This window comes from Clinocottus analis, unplaced genomic scaffold (assembly GCF_023055335.1).
Source record: "Clinocottus analis isolate CAN_PGR_092001 unplaced genomic scaffold, fCliAna1.0.p SCAF_5, whole genome shotgun sequence".
Classification (NCBI taxonomy): Eukaryota; Metazoa; Chordata; class Actinopteri; order Perciformes; family Cottidae; genus Clinocottus; species Clinocottus analis.
In genome coordinates this window covers 797,974-820,515 of record NW_027176207.1, presented here as the reverse complement: position 1 = coordinate 820,515, position 22,542 = coordinate 797,974, and the positions used below count along the sequence as shown (strand labels likewise).

At 46.7% G+C, this 22,542-nt stretch overlaps 1 protein-coding gene across 3 annotated transcripts in view; it reads right to left on the bottom strand.

Moving 5' to 3' along the window:
* Positions 1-15,903: 15,903 nt before the first annotated feature.
* The window catches only part of gabra3 (gamma-aminobutyric acid type A receptor subunit alpha3), a 74,603-nt gene continuing 67,964 nt past the window's right edge, over positions 15,904-22,542 (bottom strand). The window contains exons 10-12 of one of the 3 annotated variants that reach the window (XM_068599909.1): positions 18,648-18,686; positions 18,150-18,504; positions 15,904-16,495 (exon numbers count right to left, since the gene is read on the bottom strand). In XM_068599909.1, the coding sequence (XP_068456010.1) occupies positions 18,184-18,504; positions 18,648-18,686 (360 nt within the window). In that variant the 3' untranslated portion in view covers positions 15,904-16,495; positions 18,150-18,183. Of the gene's footprint in view, positions 16,496-17,729; positions 18,505-18,647; positions 18,687-22,542 lie in introns of those variants that run through there. The other 2 variants (XM_068599908.1, XM_068599910.1) reach the window with 2 other exon arrangements.

Here is a 22,542-nt window from a genome sequence, read left to right as displayed (position 1 = left end):
TGCTGTTAATGGGGTTCCTTCTCCACGGGGAAACATCTATGATGAAGACAGTAATTACATCCCAAGTTATGCATGACAAACACAATGCCTATCTGCAGTTATAAAGTTAACTAATGTGAGCAAGTTACACTATTATGACCGGATGTTGCCACTACATAGTAAGATATGAATAAACCCCCACATACACATGACATGACACATACTGCAGAGTAGCATTGCAACATGCTTTCAGTGGTAACTGAGAGCACATTAATAAATCTACTGAGCTTCTCACAGCAGTGTGTGTTGGTCCCTCTGCAGCTCCAGGTGGTCAATATCTCAGGGATTCATGAGGTCAGACCTGGACAGTGACCTCTCGTTCTTTGAGGCAAGACAAGTTTATTTGTATGGCACATTTCCGCAGCAATGCGATTCAAAGTGCTTCACATAAAACTATTAAAAGCAGATTTCAAAACAGTTAAGAAAACATTAAAATAGTCAAGAAAAAAAGATTTTAGATTTTTTTTTCCGAGCTCTTCCTGTTGTATTCTGGTAAATGCAAGTGCATAGTAGCTGAATTACACATTAAAGTCACTCTCAGTTTTTAAATAATTGGAATTAGCTCCACTACTGATAAAGTGTGACTGAGGCCAGTTTATGTTGAAAAGAAACGAATGGATGAACATGACATATTCTGTGCAGGATGAGATGTATTCTCCAAAGAGAAAGACAGCTTCCTTTGACCTCTTTTGCCTTTCTTCAAGCACTGACCCTTTTACATCTCTGTATCCACTGAGTCATTAGTCATGACCCTCCTCACTGTTCACATCTACTGTTCCAAATGAACAAAACTAAGATTCTTTGTGAACTTCACGTCACAAGCAGGAGACACGTGCTGAGTCATGTCTTGTAGTTTTACAGTTGACGATCAGCCCTGATTTTGTAAGACACGCTGTCACTTCATGGCAAGGTGTCTCACTGAAAGAGGAGCGCTCCTCCATCAGCAGCTGGTGATAACAGGACTGGTAACTGTGAGTCATGACTGTTGGCGGAAAGCAACCATCGCCATGGTTATCATTGACGCGTAGCGCTGTTCATGAGTCTTTTTAACTGTCCTTACAAATGCATGACAGCAACACAATGTGTATCCTAATTAGAGACGCACATGATCAAGGGCCACATTAAGGGGAAGGTTGTATGATTTGCATTATAACAGGATCCATAAATTTCCTTTGAAACCACTTCATTAAAGAACAAATAAGTCTGATTGAAGTGAATTTCAAAACACACAACTTGCCAGTATGAAAGTGCACAAAGAAGTCGTTTGCAAGCCGGTGTCCTCGGTGCTGGTTTGGCGCTGCGCTTCCATCGCAGTGGGCGGTAGTGACGTACACACACACACTAATTGGTTTGGGATTTGCTTCAATATGGTGAATATCTTTCACAAGCAAGCCGGAGGAGAGCGAGTGGAATGAAGGAGGGCGCAGTAATGAACTGACATGGGAGGAGAGGAGGAGTGAAAAATCTTTGGGAGGCATCTAACGTCTCCCACGGTGCCCGCTTCGGTTGGCCGATGCTGGTTTTTTGAAATAACCACACGCTGACATAGTTCCATGAGTGTAAGTGTGTGTGTGTGTGTGTGTGTGTGTGTGTGTGTGTGTGTATGTGTGTGTGTGTGTGTAGCACTCAGGGTGAGTAGCACAGGTCCAGCAAATGGCTCTGTGTTGAAATGTTGTAATTGTGGCCATTAGTGCTTTCCTATGCACAGGAAGGGGACACACGGCATCTCTGGTTGCTCTGTGGTTGAAACTGAGCCTGAATGTGAAATGAGTTGAATATGATTACATAATTAAGATGGGTTTAATATAAAAATATTATTTGGAAAGGACAGGATCGTGATCAATGCACAAAGAGGAACCGGGTGGTTTACGGGTCGGTCCTCTAGTCAGCAACATTTATCTCTCCATGAATAAATCATCAAATCCATCCATTCCGTCACATATTTCTAACTAATGGCTTATCCCATAAACACAGAATAATGCACATCGTTTAAAAAAAAACAAACTACAATACTTTACCTTTTTTCTTGTTGCTGCATGTTGCGAGTAGACTCAAACATCATACACCAGTCACACATAATAATTCATATTTGAGCGCCTGCCATCGGCTAATACGGTTTCCTCACAGGTACATGTGTCACTTTTATAATGCTAAAAAACATACGTATGTTAAAAATTAAAAAAACATGCATAAGGGGGAATGCCGTTACCTCAGCATGAACACATCCAGCAGACAGTCACGTCCACGTGAGGGAACAGATCCCTCAGTCAATCACAGATGATCCTAACTGAAGCTTCCTGTGACTCACGTTAGCGTTGGTTTGTATCTCAGACACAGAGGGACGAGTGTCCCATCGATCACGAGGCCTTGACTTGATCCGACCCATAACGTTGTGTTTCCTAAGGCACATATTTGTAGAGCGGGGACATTAAAGGTGTGAGGAAGACACCTGAAGACAAACCGGGTGATTCAGGCCTCCACTCAGGAGCTGCAGGCCGGCTGTCATCTGATAAGGAAACGCTCTCATCAGCAGAGCTTTTCTCAAGACGCTCATGCCCGGAAAAGTAAAAGGGAGTCTATTTCCACATTCTTAAAAGGGCAATACTGTGTTTGCTCTGTCCCATTAGGGAAGATACTGACTCAGTTTATAATCCAGCGGGGCTATAAAGTCCAGGCTTGGCTTCAGGATGTGGAGAGAAGGCTAAAGATCAACCGGCTTCCCAGCACTTCATCCTGAGGGAGGAAGAGCGAGTCGGTTTCCCGGCTCGAGATGCGGAACTCCTCAAGACATAAACTGTCAGATTGGAGCAATTTAGGGAAATCAAAACCCTTTAGGTCTCGTGGAAAAAGCCCAATTAGTCTGAGATGGAGGAGACTGGGGAAGTCACACAATATGTTGTTCAACCTTCTTAATATTCTGAGTTTGTTCTTGTTGGTTCAGTTTGAGGCAAACAGAGAAAGCAGAAGGCAACATTTCTCTTCCCACAGCTCTTCCCACCTAAAATATGTCTTTTTGCATTTGCCTGTTCTCTCCAGTGAGGGATGCATCACTCTGAGTGCAGCTGTAACCCATGTGTCAGAAACATTTGATGGGATTTGCTTGATTTCTGCAGCAGCAGGGACCCGCAGTACAGCTTTAAGTTAGAACGTTCAATGTTTGGGTACTTTGGTGCTTTGTGAGATTCATTTGATTTATTTGGCAATGTTAACCAAGACAATTTGGCCTTGGAAAATGAGTCAGTTTCTGAGCTGCATGTCGGGTTTTAAGCTCCGAGTAAACCCGAACGCATTAGGATTCAAAGCTGGTTTGACACTGCAGCGCTCCATCCGGCACAACGATGAGCCAACTGTTGTCACAACTGAATCAAGTCCTCGTTCAAATATAAAATGGATTATGGCTGATTCAGAAATGCATAAAGAGATGCACACAATCCTGCATCACACTTGCCAGCGCTGTCTGTAATGTCAGTACTTTTCTGTTCTGTACAGCGTGAGCTAATGCTGGGAGACAACACAACACCAAATAAACAGTCTCCATTACATTCATTTTAATTTAGAGTTTAAATCCTACCAAAATGCAGTTTAAATTAAACCTCTTTCAAAGGCAGAAGGCTTTCTCTTGCTGTCTCGTGTGTGCCACCAGGGGGCGATGTTACCATCTTCCCTTCCTGGGTGGAGTTCAGCGTTTTCCTCTAGAGGCGATTTGGATGATATTTGAGAAAGACATTGTGAATCTGAACCTTTTAAAATATAGTCCAATAACAGCCCTGATATGGTTTTAGCTCTTTAGCGCATTATGCACACACTCATTATTGATGGCAAACAGCATTTTATTATAATTGTATACAAGCATTTTCACAATTGCAAATGCTAAAGCGTGAGAACGTGCACACCGGCCGGCTGACCGCAGCCACACTCCCATTATACGAGTCATTACAATGTTCATGATTTACTTTGTTTTGCCTCCATTCACATTATGCTGTTTATTGCTTTGCCTTGTCGGAGGTGTTAAGTTATATAGTTTTCTTTATTAAATATGGATGAGAGCATTTTACTGTGTGGACTGCAAGGAGATTAGAAGTGCTACAGAGGAAGAGCTCAAATAAAACAAGCAAACACATAAATAAACCAGATTTGTATTTGTGTATGTTCACATGCAGCATTCACATGTTACACCTCTAAATAAACGCTTCCTGAGTGTATAATTAACAATAAATACCAGGCAGCAGACTCTATTTAGCAAACAACCCAACAAGCACAACAGACAAACAGAGCTATTTAAAATGTAAAAAAAGAGCAGATGTGGACAGCTGGGCCCGAGGAAATGGCATCTGGATGGACAACAAATAAAGTATTTTGTGGGTCTAGAAGGTTTATGTTTGTCAGAATGGTGAGAAAATCAATGGCGTCCTGAGGGGGCGGCTGTGCTCTGATAGGCCGGCTCCTCTCCACCGCAGAGCAGGAATCAGTCAAGGATATTAATCTAAACATCAGTCATGCATGGGGAACACCCCACGAGGAGAATAAGCCTGCTCATCCGTGCACCTCCTGGGGGAGGCATGGAGGGCTTTGAGGAAGGGACTCGAATGGGTTAGTTTGTCAGGGTATCATCTCGGGAGATGTGACGTGGGCTGACTTCAGGCACACAGACAATAAAAACACAAACTGAAGAGGTTGGCGTCCTCGCAACTGGAATCCGTGCGTAGCCGCACTGGACCGCGCTGTAATCCCTTAAATGCATTAAAGAAATGCGTCAGACAGTCCACACCAGCAAAGACCAACACAAGTCGCCCTGTGTGGGAAAGAAAGGGAAAGCTTTGGAGTTATATGTTAATGCGACTCATCTCGGGGCAATCTAATCCTCCGGCCGGTCCAATAAGCCACGCGAGGAGCGGCCTCGAAATATTAAGATTCAAGACCATTTCCTTTTCTTATTACCCAGAATATGCAGCAATTCATTTTCCCTCATCACCTTTTAAAACATGTCTGCTCTGCCCCCACTGTTCCCACTGCCGCCCTGGATTATCTTCCCAAGGACGAGTGCAGATGTGGAGCTGTTCCTCCAGCGGGCTGCAGGCGCCTGAGCGTTCCTCAGCTCTGGTCCAACCACCACCGCGTCATCAGATGCAGCAGCGCTCCTGCAGGGTCAGTCCTCACGGGCTGATCGATGGCACAACATCAGCTTCACTTCACGGGAGGAATTTAAAACTCCTCTGGAGTCGCAGTCTGGCTGAAAAGAGGCCGATTTCTAATCAATTCCGTACTCAGCTGCACCGCTACGACTGGATCTGCTCAGACCCGGCGATGCTGAAGCCAATAGATTTGCTGAGAAAATGTTAAATAATTGCAGAGGTTTCAGCAGAGTCCAGTCACGTCTGGTTCTGTCTGGTAACAGCGATCTGCAGCCGGGACAACGGTCATGTGACGTTCCACTGACGTCCTGCTGGAGCTCCAGTGTGTGTGTGTGTGTGTGTGTGTGTGTGTGTGTGTGTGGTGTCAGTCAGCACAACCCGTCCTCCGTGTAAAGTTTGCATGGGGTCATGACACATTTCCAGATCCCATTTGGTAGAGCGGCGTGCTGACTGGAGGAGACGAGCCGCCTCGTCCTCGTGTCCAGACCACAGTCTGCTGCTGGGAAATCAATACAGATTATGAGGCGTTCTCTTCCCACGTAGATGAAATGACAAACCATCAAACACACTCTTCTGCGAGAAAAACAACCACAGCAATAGTTCAGTCTAAAAAAGTTTTCCTTTCGGGTAAATGTACAGCAGAAAAGAGACACGGCAATGACATGTAACACACATACATAAATCCCAGCTCAGATTATAATCCTGGACAACCTGTTGTCATGGTCACAACACGGCTCCAGTTATTGTGAGAAAAGCTCAACAACGGCTTCACACTCTGAAGGAATCTGACGCTTTTGGCTCAGGTAGAAACATCCTGAGCCAAAAGCTTCTCTGGAGCAGCGACAGAAAGCTTCCTGACTGGAAACGACCCAAACCAGCAGCTCAAAGGGGATTAACCCACCAGGTCCTCCACGATGGAGACCAGAGGAGACCAGAGAGGACTAGAGGGGACTAGAGGGGACTAGAGGAGACCAGAGGAGACTAGAGGGGACTAGAGGAGACTGGAGGTGACTAGAGGAGACTGGAGGTGACTAGAGGTGACTAGAGGGGACTAGAGGAGACTAGAGGAGACCAGAGGAGACTAGAGGTGACTAGAGGAGACCAGAGGAGACTAGAGGTGACTAGAGGAGACCAGAGGAGACCAGAGGACACTAGAGGGGACTAGAGGAGACTAGAGGAGACCAGAGGAGACTAGAGGTGACTAGAGGTGACTAGAGGTGACTAGAGGACACTAGAGGTGACTAGAGGTGACTAGAGGTGACTAGAGGAGACTAGAGGTGACTAGAGGTGACTAGAGGAGACTAGAGGAGACTAGAGGAGACCAGACCAGGGTCTTGTTCTACAGGGTCTTGTTCTGCTGGGTCTTGTTCTACAGGTCTTGTTCTGCTGGGTCTTGTTCTGCTGGGTCTTGTTCTGCTGGGTCTTGTTCTACTGGGTCTTGTTCTACTGGGTCTTGTTCTGCTGGGTCTTGTTCTACTGGGTCTTGTTCTACAGGTCTTGTTCTACAGGGTCTTGTTCTGCTGGGTCTTGTTCTGCTGGGTCTTGTTCTACAGGTCTTGTTCTACAGGGTCTTGTTCTGCTGGGTCTTGTTCTACAGGGTCTTGTTCTACAGGGTCTTGTTCTACTGGGTCTTGTTCTACAGGGTCTTGTTCTACTGGGTCTTGTTCTACAGGTCTTGTTCTACAGGGTCTTGTTCTGCTGGGTCTTGTTCTGCTGGGTCTTGTTCTACAGGGTCTTGTTCTGCTGGGTCTTGTTCTACTGGGTCTTGTTCTACAGGTCTTGTTCTACAGGGTCTTGTTCTGCTGGGTCTTGTTCTGCTGGGTCTTGTTCTACAGGTCTTGTTCTACAGGGTCTTGTTCTACAGGGTCTTGTTCTACTGGGTCTTGTTCTACAGGGTCTTGTTCTACTGGGTCTTGTTCTACAGGTCTTGTTCTACAGGGTCTTGTTCTGCTGGGTCTTGTTCTGCTGGGTCTTGTTCTACAGGTCTTGTTCTACAGGGTCTTGTTCTGCTGGGTCTTGTTCTGCTGGGTCTTGTTCTACAGGTCTTGTTCTACTGGGTCTTGTTCTGCTGGGTCTTGTTCTGCTGGGTCTTGTTCTACTGGGTCTTGTTCTACAGGGTCTTGTTCTACTGGGTCTTGTTCTACAGGTCTTGTTCTACAGGGTCTTGTTCTGCTGGGTCTTGTTCTACAGGGTCTTGTTCTACAGGTCTTGTTCTACAGGGTCTTGTTCTGCTGGGTCTTGTTCTGCTGGGTCTTGTTCTACTGGGTCTTGTTCTACAGGGTCTTGTTCTACAGAGTCTTGTTCTGCTGGGTCTTGTTCTGCTGGGTCTTGTTCTGCTGGGTCTTGTTCTACAGGTCTTGTTCTACAGGGTCTTGTTCTGCTGGGTCTTGTTCTACTGGGTCTTGTTCTGCTGGGTCTTGTTCTACAGGGTCTTGTTCTACAGAGTCTTGTTCTACTGGGTCTTGTTCTACAGGGTCTTGTTCTACTGGGTCTTGTTCTACAGGTCTTGTTCTACAGGGTCTTGTTCTGCTGGGTCTTGTTCTGCTGGGTCTTGTTCTACAGGTCTTGTTCTACAGGGTCTTGTTCTGCTGGGTCTTGTTCTGCTGGGTCTTGTTCTACAGGTCTTGTTCTACAGGGTCTTGTTCTGCTGGGTCTTGTTCTACTGGGTCTTGTTCTACAGGTCTTGTTCTACAGGGTCTTGTTCTGCTGGGTCTTGTTCTGCTGGGTCTTGTTCTACAGGTCTTGTTCTACAGGGTCTTGTTCTACAGGGTCTTGTTCTACTGGGTCTTGTTCTACTGGGTCTTGTTCTACAGGTCTTGTTCTACAGGGTCTTGTTCTGCTGGGTCTTGTTCTGCTGGGTCTTGTTCTACAGGTCTTGTTCTACAGGGTCTTGTTCTGCTGGGTCTTGTTCTGCTGGGTCTTGTTCTACAGGTCTTGTTCTACTGGGTCTTGTTCTGCTGGGTCTTGTTCTGCTGGGTCTTGTTCTACTGGGTCTTGTTCTACAGGGTCTTGTTCTACTGGGTCTTGTTCTACAGGGTCTTGTTCTACTGGGTCTTGTTCTACAGGTCTTGTTCTACAGGGTCTTGTTCTGCTGGGTCTTGTTCTACAGGGTCTTGTTCTACAGGTCTTGTTCTACAGGGTCTTGTTCTGCTGGGTCTTGTTCTACAGGTTCTTGTCCTACTGGGTCTTGTTCTACAGGGTCTTGTTCTGCTGGGTCTTGTTCTACTGGGTCTTGTTCTGCTGGGTCTTGTTCTGCTGGGTCTTGTTCTACTGGGTCTTGTTCTGCTGGGTCTTGTTCTACAGGGTCTTGTTCTGCTGGGTCTTGTTCTACAGAGTCTTGTTCTGCTGGGTCTTGTTCTGCTGGGTCTTGTTCTGCTGGGTCTTGTTCTACAGGTCTTGTTCTACAGGGTCTTGTTCTGCTGGGTCTTGTTCTGCTGGGTCTTGTTCTACAGGAACCGCCCAGCTGAGGGTCACTGAACAAGGTGTGGTCAAAGAGGCGCCCACAGGGGAACAGAACCAAACACATTATGGGATGTGTTGACAGCAGCTCCATGGAAACAGACTTTATGAATCATAATGGCTTTGACCCTCAGTGAAAGGTCACCTTGTGGTAACAACGGCTTTGTTTCACCACATCGTACAAGTTCATTTTCTGTTGAATGTTATAGTTCCTCTGCTGGTTTTATTTTTATGTTAATGACTTGTTGTAGTAAATAATTACACAGTAAACAATACGTTGTCTCTGATGTCTCCGTTATGTTTCATACAGACCACACCGCTGGGGAATTGCTCCAAAGGACACTCTGGTCTAAAAACATGTTCCATCTCTTGATAGAAAAAGGTCCAAATGACGAGTGCTGAAAGAATAATGTCAAGCTGTGTTCTGCTCACAGGAGACCGATGGAGACTCACTGAAAGGTCTCTGTATAAATGAGATTAAGATTATAATCTGCTGCAACAATTAGACATGAAGTCCACCTGGATGCTTGAGCCGAGCAGCAGAAAGAGAAAGAGGAAAGAAGAGAAAAGAGGAAAGAGAAAGAGAACAGAGGAAAGAGAAAGATGAAAGAAGAGAAAGAGGAAAGAGAAAGAGGAAAGAGGAAATAGGAGAAAGAGAAAAGAGGAAAGAGGAAGAGGAAAGAGAAAGAGGAAAGAGAAAAAGGAAAGAGGATAGAGGAAAGAGAAAAGAGGTAGAGAAAGAGGAAAGAGGTGGAGAAAGAGAAAAGAGGAAAGAGGAAAGAGGAAAGAGGAAAGAGAAAGAGGAAAGAAGAGAAAAGAGGAAAGAGAAAGAGAACAGAGGAAAGAGAAAGAGGAAAGAAGAAAGAGGAAAGAGAAAGAGAAAGAGAAAAGAGAAAAGAGAAAAGAGTAAGAGGAAAGAGAAAGAGGAAAGAAGAGAAAAGAGGAAAGAGAAAGATGAAAGAAGATACAGGAAAGAGAAAGAGGAAAGAGGAGAAAGAGAAAAGAGGAAAGAGAAAGAGAAAAGAGGAAAGAGAAAAGAGGTAGAGAAAGAGGAAAGAGAAAGAGGAAAGAGGAAAGAGGAAAGAGAAAGAGAAAAGAGGTAGAGAAAGAGGAAAGAGAAAGAGAAAAGAGGAAAGAGAAAGAGGTAGAGAAAGAGGAAAGGGGTAGAGAAAAGAGGAAAGAGAAAGAGGAAAGAGAAAGAGGAAAGAGAAAGAGGAAAGAGAAAGAGGAAAGAGAAAGAGGAAAGAGAAAGAGGAAAGAGAAAGAGGTAGAGAAAGAGGAAAGAGGCTGTAGTGACAGTTGGAGGCGGCGAGGCGGTGCAATCGCTCGCTGTATGAATATAATAATGTGGTTGCCAGAGGCGTCAGAGGGAGGAAAGGTCAGACTCTCAGAAGTCCAGAGGAGATGAAGGATAGATTGAAAGTGACTCATCAAATGTCTTCTACCTGCACTTCTACCTGTCACCTTGTTCACACCTCCACATGCACTGAAGCTTCCTAACTGCCCGACGGCTCATCTGACCTCCCACAGAGGTTCGTACTTTCATAAATTAGTCATTGCATCTGTTTTATACTGTTTTATATCTACAACATGAAAACATGTTTTTCCAAAAATGTTTTATTGCAACCACGACTACAATAAACTAGACTCTCAGATACGCAATGGAGCAACAAGAAATACTAATACTTCCACTGAAATATAATCAATGTAAAATATATACACAAAGAAAATATGTAAGTAAAGTATGCGCTATAATGTAAAGGTGGTAGTATTCCATTAGTTATGGCTTATGGGGCGCGTAAATATACCAGATATGTTACATCTTTAATGTTCAGAGCAGAGACATGAGAAGGTTCAGAAACGCTCTGCTGATACACAACACACACACACACACACACACACACACACACACACACACACACACACACACACACACACACACACAGCCTTTGACTAGCATGAGCACTATTTAGCGCATTCTGCTACAAACCATTGCTGCTAATGCTGCCGCTAATGCTAACACTTGTAAGAAGGCAGTTAAGCTCAGTGTCCTGCTCACCTGCAGCCAGTCACGTCTTCAGGTGGACGTCTGTCCCCGATTGGCTCGCTGGACTTCAGACATGCTCTTCCTGCTCTGCATCAGTCGCCTGTTAGCTTCTGTTAGCTTCTGTTAGCCTCAAACACAAACTCAAGCCCTGCCGTTTGGGCCCAGAGTATCTGTTCTGCTCTTTTTCCTTTAGCCGCTCCGTTTGTGTCGTTGCAACATGTGTGTGAGGCCAGGTGTATTTCTGTTGATTCCTTTATTATCACAGAGTTGCTTGCGGTAACTTTCTTGGCGTCTGCTAACTTCTGATATATGTATTGTGTTGCCATAGAGCTGCTATCTCTATATATCTGTATATAAGTATACAGATTGTTTTGTATGTTTTATTCATTGTGAGTAGTAGTTTTCATCTTCTTTTGGGGTTATGTGGCCGCTGCATCATAATGCTTTCATGCTGCCTGTGTACTAAATATTGGCGAGTCACGAGTGCTCACGGGCTGTTTGACCCCAACATGACTCAAATGTCGAGCGTATTATGAGCTGAATTGGTTTTGCGGCTATTCCCCCCCTGCCCAAGCCTGTTGTTGTTGTTGTTGTTGTTTTGGACTTTGCTTTTGGCTCCGAGTCTCTCGTGGAGGAAAACATTGTGAGCAATTTGGCTTTCAGGATGTAAATGTGAGCGTTGTCTCGCGCGCACAACATTCCCTCACAAAATCGGCTTCAAACTCTTTTGTGACACACAAAGTAGGCCGTCGCATTAACATCTTCTCCACCGACTTCATATTCAGCCTGGGATAAATATTGCAGCTCAAAGTAATGGGTCACAATTAAGTGCTTAGCTTCTTTCTCCTTCTCCTAATGCTGCTGCTCCACTCAGCTGCACTTATTGTCTCAACTCATATGCACACACTTAAGGTCGCCTGCTGCTGAGCGGCGTCGCACTGTAAGTACAGATCGTCTGCTTCAAAGCCGTGCGTTTGAGTTTAATGTGCTTTAGTTCAAAGGAATCGGCTGCACAGATGACATCGTGCCTGTTGCTGCCAATCAGCCGGATGGCTGCGTCCAGAGTTTTGCTTCTCTGTTTATTTCATAGTTTATTCCCTGATGTCTGCAGGTGCTTTCAGGGTGACGGCCACATGGCGGTTGGCGTCCTCGCTCAGTGTTTTTTTCCTCGTGTGATGGCGGCGGGGTGGTGGAGTTTATCCGTGTCGCTCCGTCGGTGACACCAGGTGCTGATCCGGATGCGTCGTCCTGGCAGGATGACAAGGCCAGGCCACGCTCGCTAAAGACTTCCACCTCGCGCAGGTCCAGCGTCATATAAATCTGCTCCATCGGGAGTCGGCCGACCGAAATGTTAAGATTGTTTCTGCACCTTTGACCCCCCCCACCCCCCGGCTGTGTGCGGCGTGATGGAGCCACCCTGCTGAGCAGAACTGCATGTCTGAGAGATTGAAGACTCCCCCGAGTGGCTTTGAGTCCACCAGACAATTACTGGTGGATGTCTCTGGGCTGCAGTGTTCTCTGGAATGTCTTTCATTAACTGAAACCTGTCGCGTGTTTCACCAAACACTCAGTCACAGCAGCGGACACGCGAGCGCTCTTCATCTTTATTCACTGGAAGGAACAGCACTTCCTGTACTGAAGGATGGGAGCCGTTTCTCAGGACATAAAACCCGGGTAATAAAAAGGTGGACACTTTTAGGACGGCGGTTGCAGAGGTTGAAAGCGAGGGGGAAGTATATTTTATGACTGAGGAGATTGCCCCTCATCGCCCTCGCAGGCCGATAACTTCTCAAACTGCTTTTCAGTTCCTTCACAACGGGCTGCACATCGGCCCTGTTGGCAGGTTCATGCTTCATGCTGATTGGCTGAGTGAGATGAGGTCATCGGCTGGTTCGGTTTGTACAAATTACCAACATTTGCACTCTGCTTTAGTTTTGCAGGATGTGACGAGCATCTCAGGACGAGAGCCGTCATGTCGGCAGTTTGATGCTTTTGTGTTTTCTTCCTTTATGGTTATTGTTATTATACAGCTGTGTCTTTTGTGATTGGTTGTTTCACACACTGCTTTCATTTTACACAGACGATATTTCACTCAGACTTTCATTATTTAGCCTGTGACAACGCCTCTCGTGTTATTATTTACTCCTCGTGATGTTTCTGCTTATGAATATGCGTAACTCACCGTCGGCAGTCGACGGCACGATAATTCAAAGATGTGTCTCGTGGATTCCTCCCTCCATCCTGCCCGTTATGCAAATAGAGCTGCTCTCCGAGTCGAGCTCGGCCTTCATTAAAAATGAATGTGTGCAGAACTGAAGTCTCATTGTGATCAAATTCTCAAAAGCGTCGACTTTCTGAGTCCGAGCTGTGAGAGCAACACCTCAACCTGAGACGAGCCGTGTGACCGATCATCGTGAGCAAAAGCAACGCAAACCACCTTTCCTCGTCACGCGGGGGGGCGGGGCTTCAGAGAGCGGCGAGGAGCTTCAGCCTGGAACATGATGGCGTTGCTGAGCGTGAGAGGAAGCACCTCCGGGTGCAGGGAGGAATGTGACACGCAGGGCTCTGCTTTGATTCATAACTTTATCTTTCCCATTACAGCTCGTAAATCTCAGGTTGAGATGTTAATATTGTTGTTGTTATTGATGCATAAACAAACCAAAGCTAGTTGGGCGAGTCTCCTGCAGAAGGCTTTGAGGATTGGTTATTTCATAATGTATAAAACATCTTTCATTATTGCTCTGTAGTCCAGCTTTGTGCTTTCATAGGAAAACTCAATTTACTTAAAAACACAGAGCAATAAAATGTATTTTAACCAGCAGTTCATGAACCGATCGGGACACAGAGTCATGGGCAGGAATCAGCTGTGAGCAGCTGCATGCACAGCCAGCATCAGTCAGAGCTTCTACAAAAGCGTCTCAGCTCTCCCTTGTGCCTGTTTTACCTGTTTAATGTGTTTAATATAAAATAGTCCTTCTTGATATTACTGTGTTGCATGTTTCCAAACCTCTCAGAATTATGAAGTGACATTTAAAACCACTCGCATGTTCGACAAAGACACAAAGAACCACAACACTTTTCACATCCAGGTGACCAAGAAGGGCCCGACAACTCCGACACAAAATACAACGTCCTTTTTAATCGCCCACTTTCCATTTGCTACATGTCATACAGTGAGAACATGAACGAGGGCGACACAGAGTCCCGGCACCGAGCGAACACCAACACAGTCCACTTTGCTCCTGCAGTCTTTGTGCAGGAAGTCTTTGATCTCTGCATCGCCGGACATGCAGTGAAGCTGCTGGAGAGAACACAGTGTGCAGGACTCTGCTGCAGACAGCCGCTAATTCACAGTTAGGTTTGAAAAGTGCACACAAGGTACGAAGACATCCTGCGAGGAGCCGGACGATGAGCATTGTCTCTACTGGACGTCTGTAGAATATCATAACGCGACGTGTTACAGAGCTCCGAGTGAGACAGCGGTAAAAAATACATGACGTGACATATCAATATTCACAAAAACTATCGGAATTGATTCCACAATATCTACAAATTCACAACTTGGTAACGCTATTCTGAGCAATGAGAATTGTTGCCATTTAGTTTATCATAAGTTGTTTAGTTTTCTATTTTCCTACGGCTTTCTACCCATCGAGAGATCTGCATCAATGTGGAGGTTATGTCGTATAAAACATCCTATTTAATGCTGTACTGAATACATATTGATACAGTCATATACTCTTAATATACTGTGTTTTATAGGGTAACATGACGCGGCCGTGTGAGGATCAACACATGAAAAACTAAATCATAAGCAAACCTAAATGGCAACAATACAGTCGAGCCCATCGAACCCTCAGATGGAGAAATAAGACCTGAAACACCACAACTCTGGACTCACAATGCTAGTTGTACATGCATGCTCTTTGAAATACTTCTTTTATGAATGTCCTCCTCTCTGAGGTCGATCAGCCGTCTCCAACGTCTGAATCTTGCATGTTTGGATCAGTTATCCCTCTGAGCAGTTTGGACGACGCACATTCTGCTGCAGAGGGCGAGGTTGGTCTCTGTGGCTCTGAAAGTGTTTTTTCCCTCTTCTGCTGCTCACGGTACACACAATGAGCATTAATGAAGTAATCCTGCACATTCTGACAGGCTAATGAATACACATACATCAAAGTGTTTGTCTGAAGCGGAGGCTTCAGTCCATGAAGTGTAATGACACGATGGAGACGACACAGAGAACCAAACCATGAACACATCTCCTGGGAAACGGTCCAGCATCACCTGTCGGTGTGGAGACAGGAACGCGTCACAGACATGAACTTCATCTGAACGGTGAACCGCTTTCATGCAGCGCGTCGCTGTCCGGTCATGAATGCACATTTCACTGCAGTGTGTGTGTGAGTCCGTTGTTTTCCTTCACTCTGCTGCACACCGACACACAACCCGTGCATGAGAGTCTCTGGCCTCACACTGCAGCACACGGGATCACGTCTGCAGGGATGTTCAGGAGGAGGAGGAGGCCTGTGCCTCTGAGCCTCCACCACACGACTCAGCTGATCCCAGCGATGACATCACATCCTGAGCAGCTTCACTCTGCAGATGCACGTCGCTTCGTTGGAGACGGGAATCCGTTCAGTTTGAGACAAAACAATAAACAGAGCCCTGGCTCCTCACAGTGTTTCAGCTCCTTAAAGCCGCTTCTTTCTCTCCTCGTCGGCTGCAGGAAGTCTGATGGTTCAGTTTGACTAAAACAAAGCAGCTCCATCACCTGGCGCCTCATTATGAAATTAATGGGATTTATTGGGTCTATTAAAATGTTACGAGCTGCTCACAGATCTCATCAAGAGTTTATAGAGTCGTCATTTATCATGTCAGCCTGGTCAGTGTGTGTGTGTGTGTGTGTGTGTGTGTGTGTGTGTGTTGGTTCACCAGGAGACGTTCATGATGCTGATCAATAAATTCTCCGCACATTTGTTAAGGAATTAGTTTCGATTGGTTCAAAGATCCTCTGCAGTGTTAAATTAACTGTCAAATGTTTAAAATCAGAAGTTGAGTCCGATGTGACCAACAACATTTATGAATTAAATAATAAATAAATATCTGATCTATATTCAGTGTTTGGAGATGAATTCAAAACAAAACAGAATCCTTCTTCTTCCTTTTGTTCTCAGCTGAACCGCCTGGTTTGTAATGTAATGATAATAATAATAATAATAATAATAATAATAATAATAATAATCAGAATAATAATCAGAATAAAGAGACGTGATGGTGGTCGACTTTCCTCTTCCTCACTTTGTGTCTGTGGCGTTTGTTAGACGGTGAACTCCTCTGTGCTCAAAAGAGGGAGAAAACACTTCCAGAACTCGGTGCCAGCGATAAATTATTAGCATCACATTAATATGCACAAATGATTGGAGTTTAAGTGCCTATGCAGATGTTGCTGAGGTTACGAGTATGTAAATGATGACTAACTGGGATGAGTCACAGAAACACTGATACTAAGCCCTATTCCAGTGTGACAGACACGTTATTGGAGGTTGCAGACATACACGTGTACAGATTGTCATGCAGTAACCTATGACTGATACACTGTACATTGTGTTCACAACAACACAGTCCACTCCTCTCCTCCGCTGGAGGGACAGCCTGAATCCTCCGGCAGGAGCTCGTGGTCATGGAGGAGTCATTGAGACGATGCAGCAGGCATCGGGCAAAAAGAGCAACACGAGCTGCTCCATCATCATCATCATGTGTGTGAACACGCCGAGGTCAGCACACAACTCCAGCACACGGCGACAGAAGAGCGGAGCTGGAGACACAGTTCATGTACACTTTAGAAATAAAACCTGCTCTTCAGTGTGACCACGACAATCACACCTAGTTCCTCCTTCTAGTTTATTAAACGCTGAGAAACTAAAGGAATCGTCTGCAGTGGTGATCGCGTCTCTGATCGGCCTCTGTCGTCTACTTCAAGACACAAAAACAGTATAACATATGTAGACACCAATGTACTGTACACAATCAAGTAGAAAAGGGCAGAAGTACAACATGAATCATAATCTGGCTTCATGACGAGGCAGAAACGCCTCGAAGCCCCGAAGGAGCAAAACTAAACGCTGAGAGAACAGAAAGACATGAAGGCACCGGGCCGCCGGCCGGAAGAAGAGCGTCTGCTATGAGTTCATGTAGAAAACAGCTGATGGCGTTTGCATTTCCATGGAAAACGTAGAACAACGGGTTCAGAAGGGACGTCGGTCTGAGGTAAACGTGGGAGTTCGTTAACGCATGATAATCGCTCTGGACGACGCGCATCCTCTAATCTCTCCGCTTCATCTTTTCACAGGCAGAGGTCTGTTAACCTTCCACACTAATGGGCAATTTTACACTGGGCGCCCATGCCCGAGGGCCGCGCGCACGCGTGTGTGTGTGTGTGTGTGTGTGTGTGTGTGTGTGTGTGTGTGTGTGTGTGTGGGCGCAGCCTGTGGACACCAGTATCTGTTTGCATGTAACACACACACAGAGCACGGTGCACACGAGTGCCGCCAATGCAAACGTGAGCGTGTGGAAGTCTTCCTCTCTCACGATGTGTGTTCACCAAGGCACATAGCTGCTCTGTCGCCCAGCGGCCCGTTGAAGCAACAAGAGCCAGCGGACCTGAACATGTACAGGCGGCTGCAAGGGACGCCATGGCGAGGCCGGTCCATGTTCATGGGTTCATGTTCATGGTCCATGTTCATGTTTCATGTTCATGGGTTCATGTTCGTGGGTTCATGTTCATGGTTCATGTTCATGGTTCATGTCCATGGTTCATGTTCATGGTTCATGTCCATGGTTCATGTCCGTGGGGTCTGTGCGGCGCCGGCTGAAGGCCAGACACTGACGGTTATTAATGACGTTCCTCTGCAGCTGTACCGGCCGCCCCGGCTAGCGGAGCGACAGACGGCTGTTCTGGCGCTTTCTGATGCGTGTCCGTGTGCGTGTCCGTGTGCGTGTCTGTGTGTGTGCGTGTCTTTAACGTGATGGACGTGTCAAACCCTCGACCTCCAACGCATGCTCGCTCTAACTTATTATAAGCAAAGTGCAAACATGTCAAAACAAAGCGGAAACACGGTTTGACTACTCTACAAAACGGCAAGCAATCGAGCTACAGCTAAGGGACACGGTGACCACAACGAGGGGGCGGGGCTAAGAGGGGAGGAAATAAACGCCACACACACACACACACACACACACACACACAGAGGTGAGGATGTGCTGCCTCCACATGAGAATCTACTGGATGTGAACATGTGACTTCCACCTGTACAGACGTGCAACAGATCAAACGCTTCAGGAAAAACACAGGAAACACGCCGGCTCTCACACACACACACACACACACACACACACACACACACACACACGCTCGCACACACACACGCTCGCACACACACAATAGGATAATGACTTGGCCTCCTGCACACCTCCCTCCCTCCACATGGAGCCCAGCGCTCGGACTCAGTTTAAGTTGTTGGCCTTCATCATGGCGGGCTTCCTGTTGACGTACGTGGCCCAGTAGCCTAAGTTGAAGATGAAGAACAGAACGGGGAAAATGATGCGAGAGATCTTGTCCACTTTGCTGACACGGTTGTAGGACTTCTTGGCCTCCGTGTACGGGTCATCCATTTTATGCAGGTATTGGTGTCTGGCCGCCGCGGCGGTGGCGCTCTCGGCTATGGCCGTGAGGCCCTGGTCTTTGGCCACGTTGATGGCGTAGGTGCTCCCAACAATGTTGAAGGTGTTGTTTGACTTTTTAGACAAAGTCGCCGACTCTCGTCTCTGAAAAGGAAGAAGGCAGTAAAGGTAAAGGTTGTCAGGGGCGAAGCACCAGACTGAACAATACTTCCATTTGAACTCATAAAGAGGAAATAGAAGCAACACCACGAGACACGACACACACAAGAACAAAACAAAAGCCTAACCATATCGTTAATCCTGGCCATGTTAGCCTGAAACGGTTCCTGAAAAGAAAAGTAGAAAAGAAAAAAAGTTTACCAATTATATTAAAATTAACCAACTTACATACTCTATTCATGAGAATCTAGCTGGAGTACTTTGGAACATGTTACACTATTAAGATAGTGAATTCAAATCTGCATCATACAAATCTGGATTGCAGAAAAAAAGATTGTGATAAAAATTCCAGACCAAATTAAGAGTGTGGAAATATTTATAATAATAATAATAATAATAATAATGATAATAGAGTGCTGCAGGAATGAATCCTAAAACCAAGAAATGACTCAGCGCTTTGCACCTGCAGGCCCTCCTCCTGTCTCTAATGTCTTTGATGTGTTTTATTGTGTATTAATGTGTTTTGGTGACTTTGCGGTTCACAAACGCTGAAGAGATTTGAACGTTTTCTTCTTCGACATAACTGACGGCATGAGATCCTCTCTTGTGAGCATTGAAGCCTTCATGTCTTTAAAGAGTCGCTCACGAGTCTCAGAGCGTCCTCGTGTGCGTCTGCAGCTGCTCCTGGAGACTTGAACATGTGACCGCAGTGTGGTTGCATCACGTTAGCGTTCACTTCACTTTACTTTACTTCACTTTACTTTACTTTACTTCACTTTACTTTACTTTACTTTACTATTCCAGCTTCAACCGTCACAGAAGTGGCGTTCATGTGTGAGTGTCGGTAACGTTTGTTGGCCTCACTACCCAATGGATCACTCGCATGTTTGTTGTGCGACGTTGTGCGACGTTGTGCGACGTTGTGCGACGTTGGCGCACAACGCGCCGTCCTCCCTGCAGCGCTCTGCTGCAGCGCTGCAGAACTGAGCTGCACGTCCGGCGCTGCTGGCGGCGCGCGGCCGGATAGGAAACAAAGCAAAACAACAGTGTTGGAAACTTTTCTGACAAAGTGCGTGAAGACTGACTGCTGTCCTCCACACAGACACACACAGGACACGGCAGCTGACGGAGCGTCCCACCGCTGAAGAGGAAGCATTACACCGTCTTTCACACTGAGGTCGCGCGGCGGAGGAAGGGTTTGACTCCCTGTGGCCGCCGTACGGTCTGCAGCTCAGCTGGGAGTCACTTCCACTTCTCCCTGTTTTCACTCTCACTTTAAGCCCAGCTTTCATTTCTGCTCTACTTTTTTTCGGCTTCATTTAATTTCCCTTTCCTTTGACTCCATCTCTGAAATTAGCATAACTAATGTCCCCTCTTCTCCCCTTCACGCTGCATCTCATCACCAAAGGTTTTGTTTGGTCCTTCGCCTCAGCGTTCACCCTCCCTGACGCAGAGGAAGGGCTTTAGTGTTTGTTGGTCCTGACGATGCACAGCAGCGTTTCAGCAGTGAGGACCACAGAGTCCAGTGTGATGATGCTTCCTCCTCATGTGAGCAGGACGACAGGAGGAGGATCCTTCAAGCTCCTCTGCTCAACAATACGTCTGCTGGAGAAGCGAACACAGCTCGCAGACAGATGATTGCATAAAGCAGAGGAACGGTGAGCCGCTGCCTGGAGGCGTCCATCTGACGCCCATTAGTGCGGAGAGAGAAAGAGTCGCCCTGATGACCTCTGGGTAACCAGACGCTCGCCCACATTATAGATTCCTCCACACTCGACACCACCTCCTCCTCTGTCCCAGCCCTCCATCAGCAGGAGGAGCGAGAGGCTAATGCATTGCGTCCTGTGACCTTCATCGCGTCCTGTGACCTTCATCGTGTCCTGTGACCTTCATCGTGTCCTGTGACCTTCATCGTGTTTTGTGACCTTCAGGGCGGCGCCCTAAACGCTCAGTCCTTGGCAGCAGAGATGCTCTTTGCGCAGAAACATGACGGAGGAGCCGAGCGCAGCTCTCTTCTGTCGCCATTTAGCTCAGCTGTCCTCCGAGGTAATTTATATGGTCTAATTATTGGTGAAGCCACATGTGTGTGTGTGTGTGTGTGTGTGTGTGCGTGTGTGTTACAAACCTAATGTGACGCAGCACATAATTTACCTCCGGCTAAAGATTCTTGCGCACTGTTCACAGTCATGTGACTCGCTGCAGGCTCACACACAGCCGCTACACAACGCAGCTATTGACCTTGTCTTTGTTACTTCTGCAAATTGTTGCATCAGAGTTTCTTCGTGTGTGTGTGTGTGTGTGTGTGTGTGTCCTGGGGGCTGTTTGGAGCGCAGTGTGTGCATGTGTGTGTGTGTGTAACTGACCCGTGTGACAGTCTGTCCCTGTCTCAGAGCGGACATGAGGTGTTGGCACATTTGCTAGCCTGAAGTACGCGAGCATGCGCGCTGCGTTCAAGGAGCCACAGCTTTGCTCTTTCAGTGACTCGTGCGCTCGTCGAGGGTTTTTGTAAATGTGGTGGTTTTTAAACTTGATCCCATCGCTGCAGGTTGTGTGTTGCAGGTGAACTCATCCCGCGCTGGTGTTTAGGACCGCCTCATACTGCTATATTACAAAGGTTATTACCAGTCGCAGCGTTCAGTGGAAGCTTTCCAAGAAGCACCGAGTCGAGCAGAACGTCCCCTCCAGCGCAGGCAGAAAGGGAAATGCATCAAAAAGGCAATAATAATAAGAGGCCTCCAGAAATGGCAGCTCGGTTTATTATTTGTATTTTCCACCCGAGCACACTGGATGTTCGTAAACTACATCAAAGTTCTGGTTAAACCTCCCCGTTGTTCAGGAGAATGCTTTGCAGCGTCCTGCTGAAGCGTGACTGCCAGGAATAATGATGGCGGGCCGCGCCTCCAATTTTCTCACACCTCTTGTTGCGCGGTGCGTCGGCGTCGGGCTGCAGGTGTGAGCCGCGCCGCCCACCGCACAATGAGCCGGCGCTCCTGCGTCTGCTGATGAAACCGGCAAATAATATCCAACACAGCGGAGTCCAATCATGTGTCACGGCGCGGCGAGAACACGCGGCTTTCAATCCCACCCAACTCCCCACCGGCTAATTCCAGTAATAAGCACGCCTTCAGCCGGGGAGCGGGCGCTAATTGGGCAGCCGGCTTGTCAAACAGAACGTTAGGTCACAAAGGAGAAAGAAAATGGCACAGAAACTCAATAACCAGCCGAGTAAATGAGTGCACATTGATTCTGCAGCTCACCATTTCACTCCCAAAATAAGAAGGAGCCCGAAGGCGATGAAGTCATCGCTCGGTTCCGGTGATGAGGGGGACGTTTTGAAAAAGACTCACCGAGTTAAAACCTCTCATGAAAAAACACTCCAGCTCTCTCAGTCCTCCTCCTCCTCCTCCTCTTCGTCCTCCTCCTCCAATAGGTTCTTTTTTTCCATTGTAAATATCTCATAAAGGGAAAAAGCCTCGCCTGATCCCTTTGCTTTCCAGTAGCTCGTCGCAGGGTGATGGGAGAGCACGTCTCCCTCTGTGACCCCATTCTTTTTTATCTATCGTGACAACTGCACGCTCAGCACGGCCCCCGAGAACGCCGCCCAAGCTGTTGCCATTAAGACGAGGCATCAAACGGGAAAAAAGAAAAGAGAGAAAAACCTCCAATCCGCTGCAACAAACTCTGCAAATGATCCTCACCGACGGGAAAGTTCCACGGCAGCAATACGCAGCTCTGCCGATCACTCAGAGGAGCAAATGTCAGAGCGAGAAAACTCTGGAGAGGCTGCACTGATTGTGTCAAACAGTTTGTACATCAGGAGCAGAAATAGATTGTGTCGCAGCAGAATAAACACGAGGCTGTTGGACGCGTTGCTGCTTACATGGAGGACGCGTTCATAACGTTTAGGGTTTGACTTATTATTCACGAGCAGGAGCCGTCATCTTAATGCAGCTTCACTTCTTCATAATGTTCATGTGAGCACATGCAATAAGTCCATTTTAATTATTTATTTGTTCAGTATAA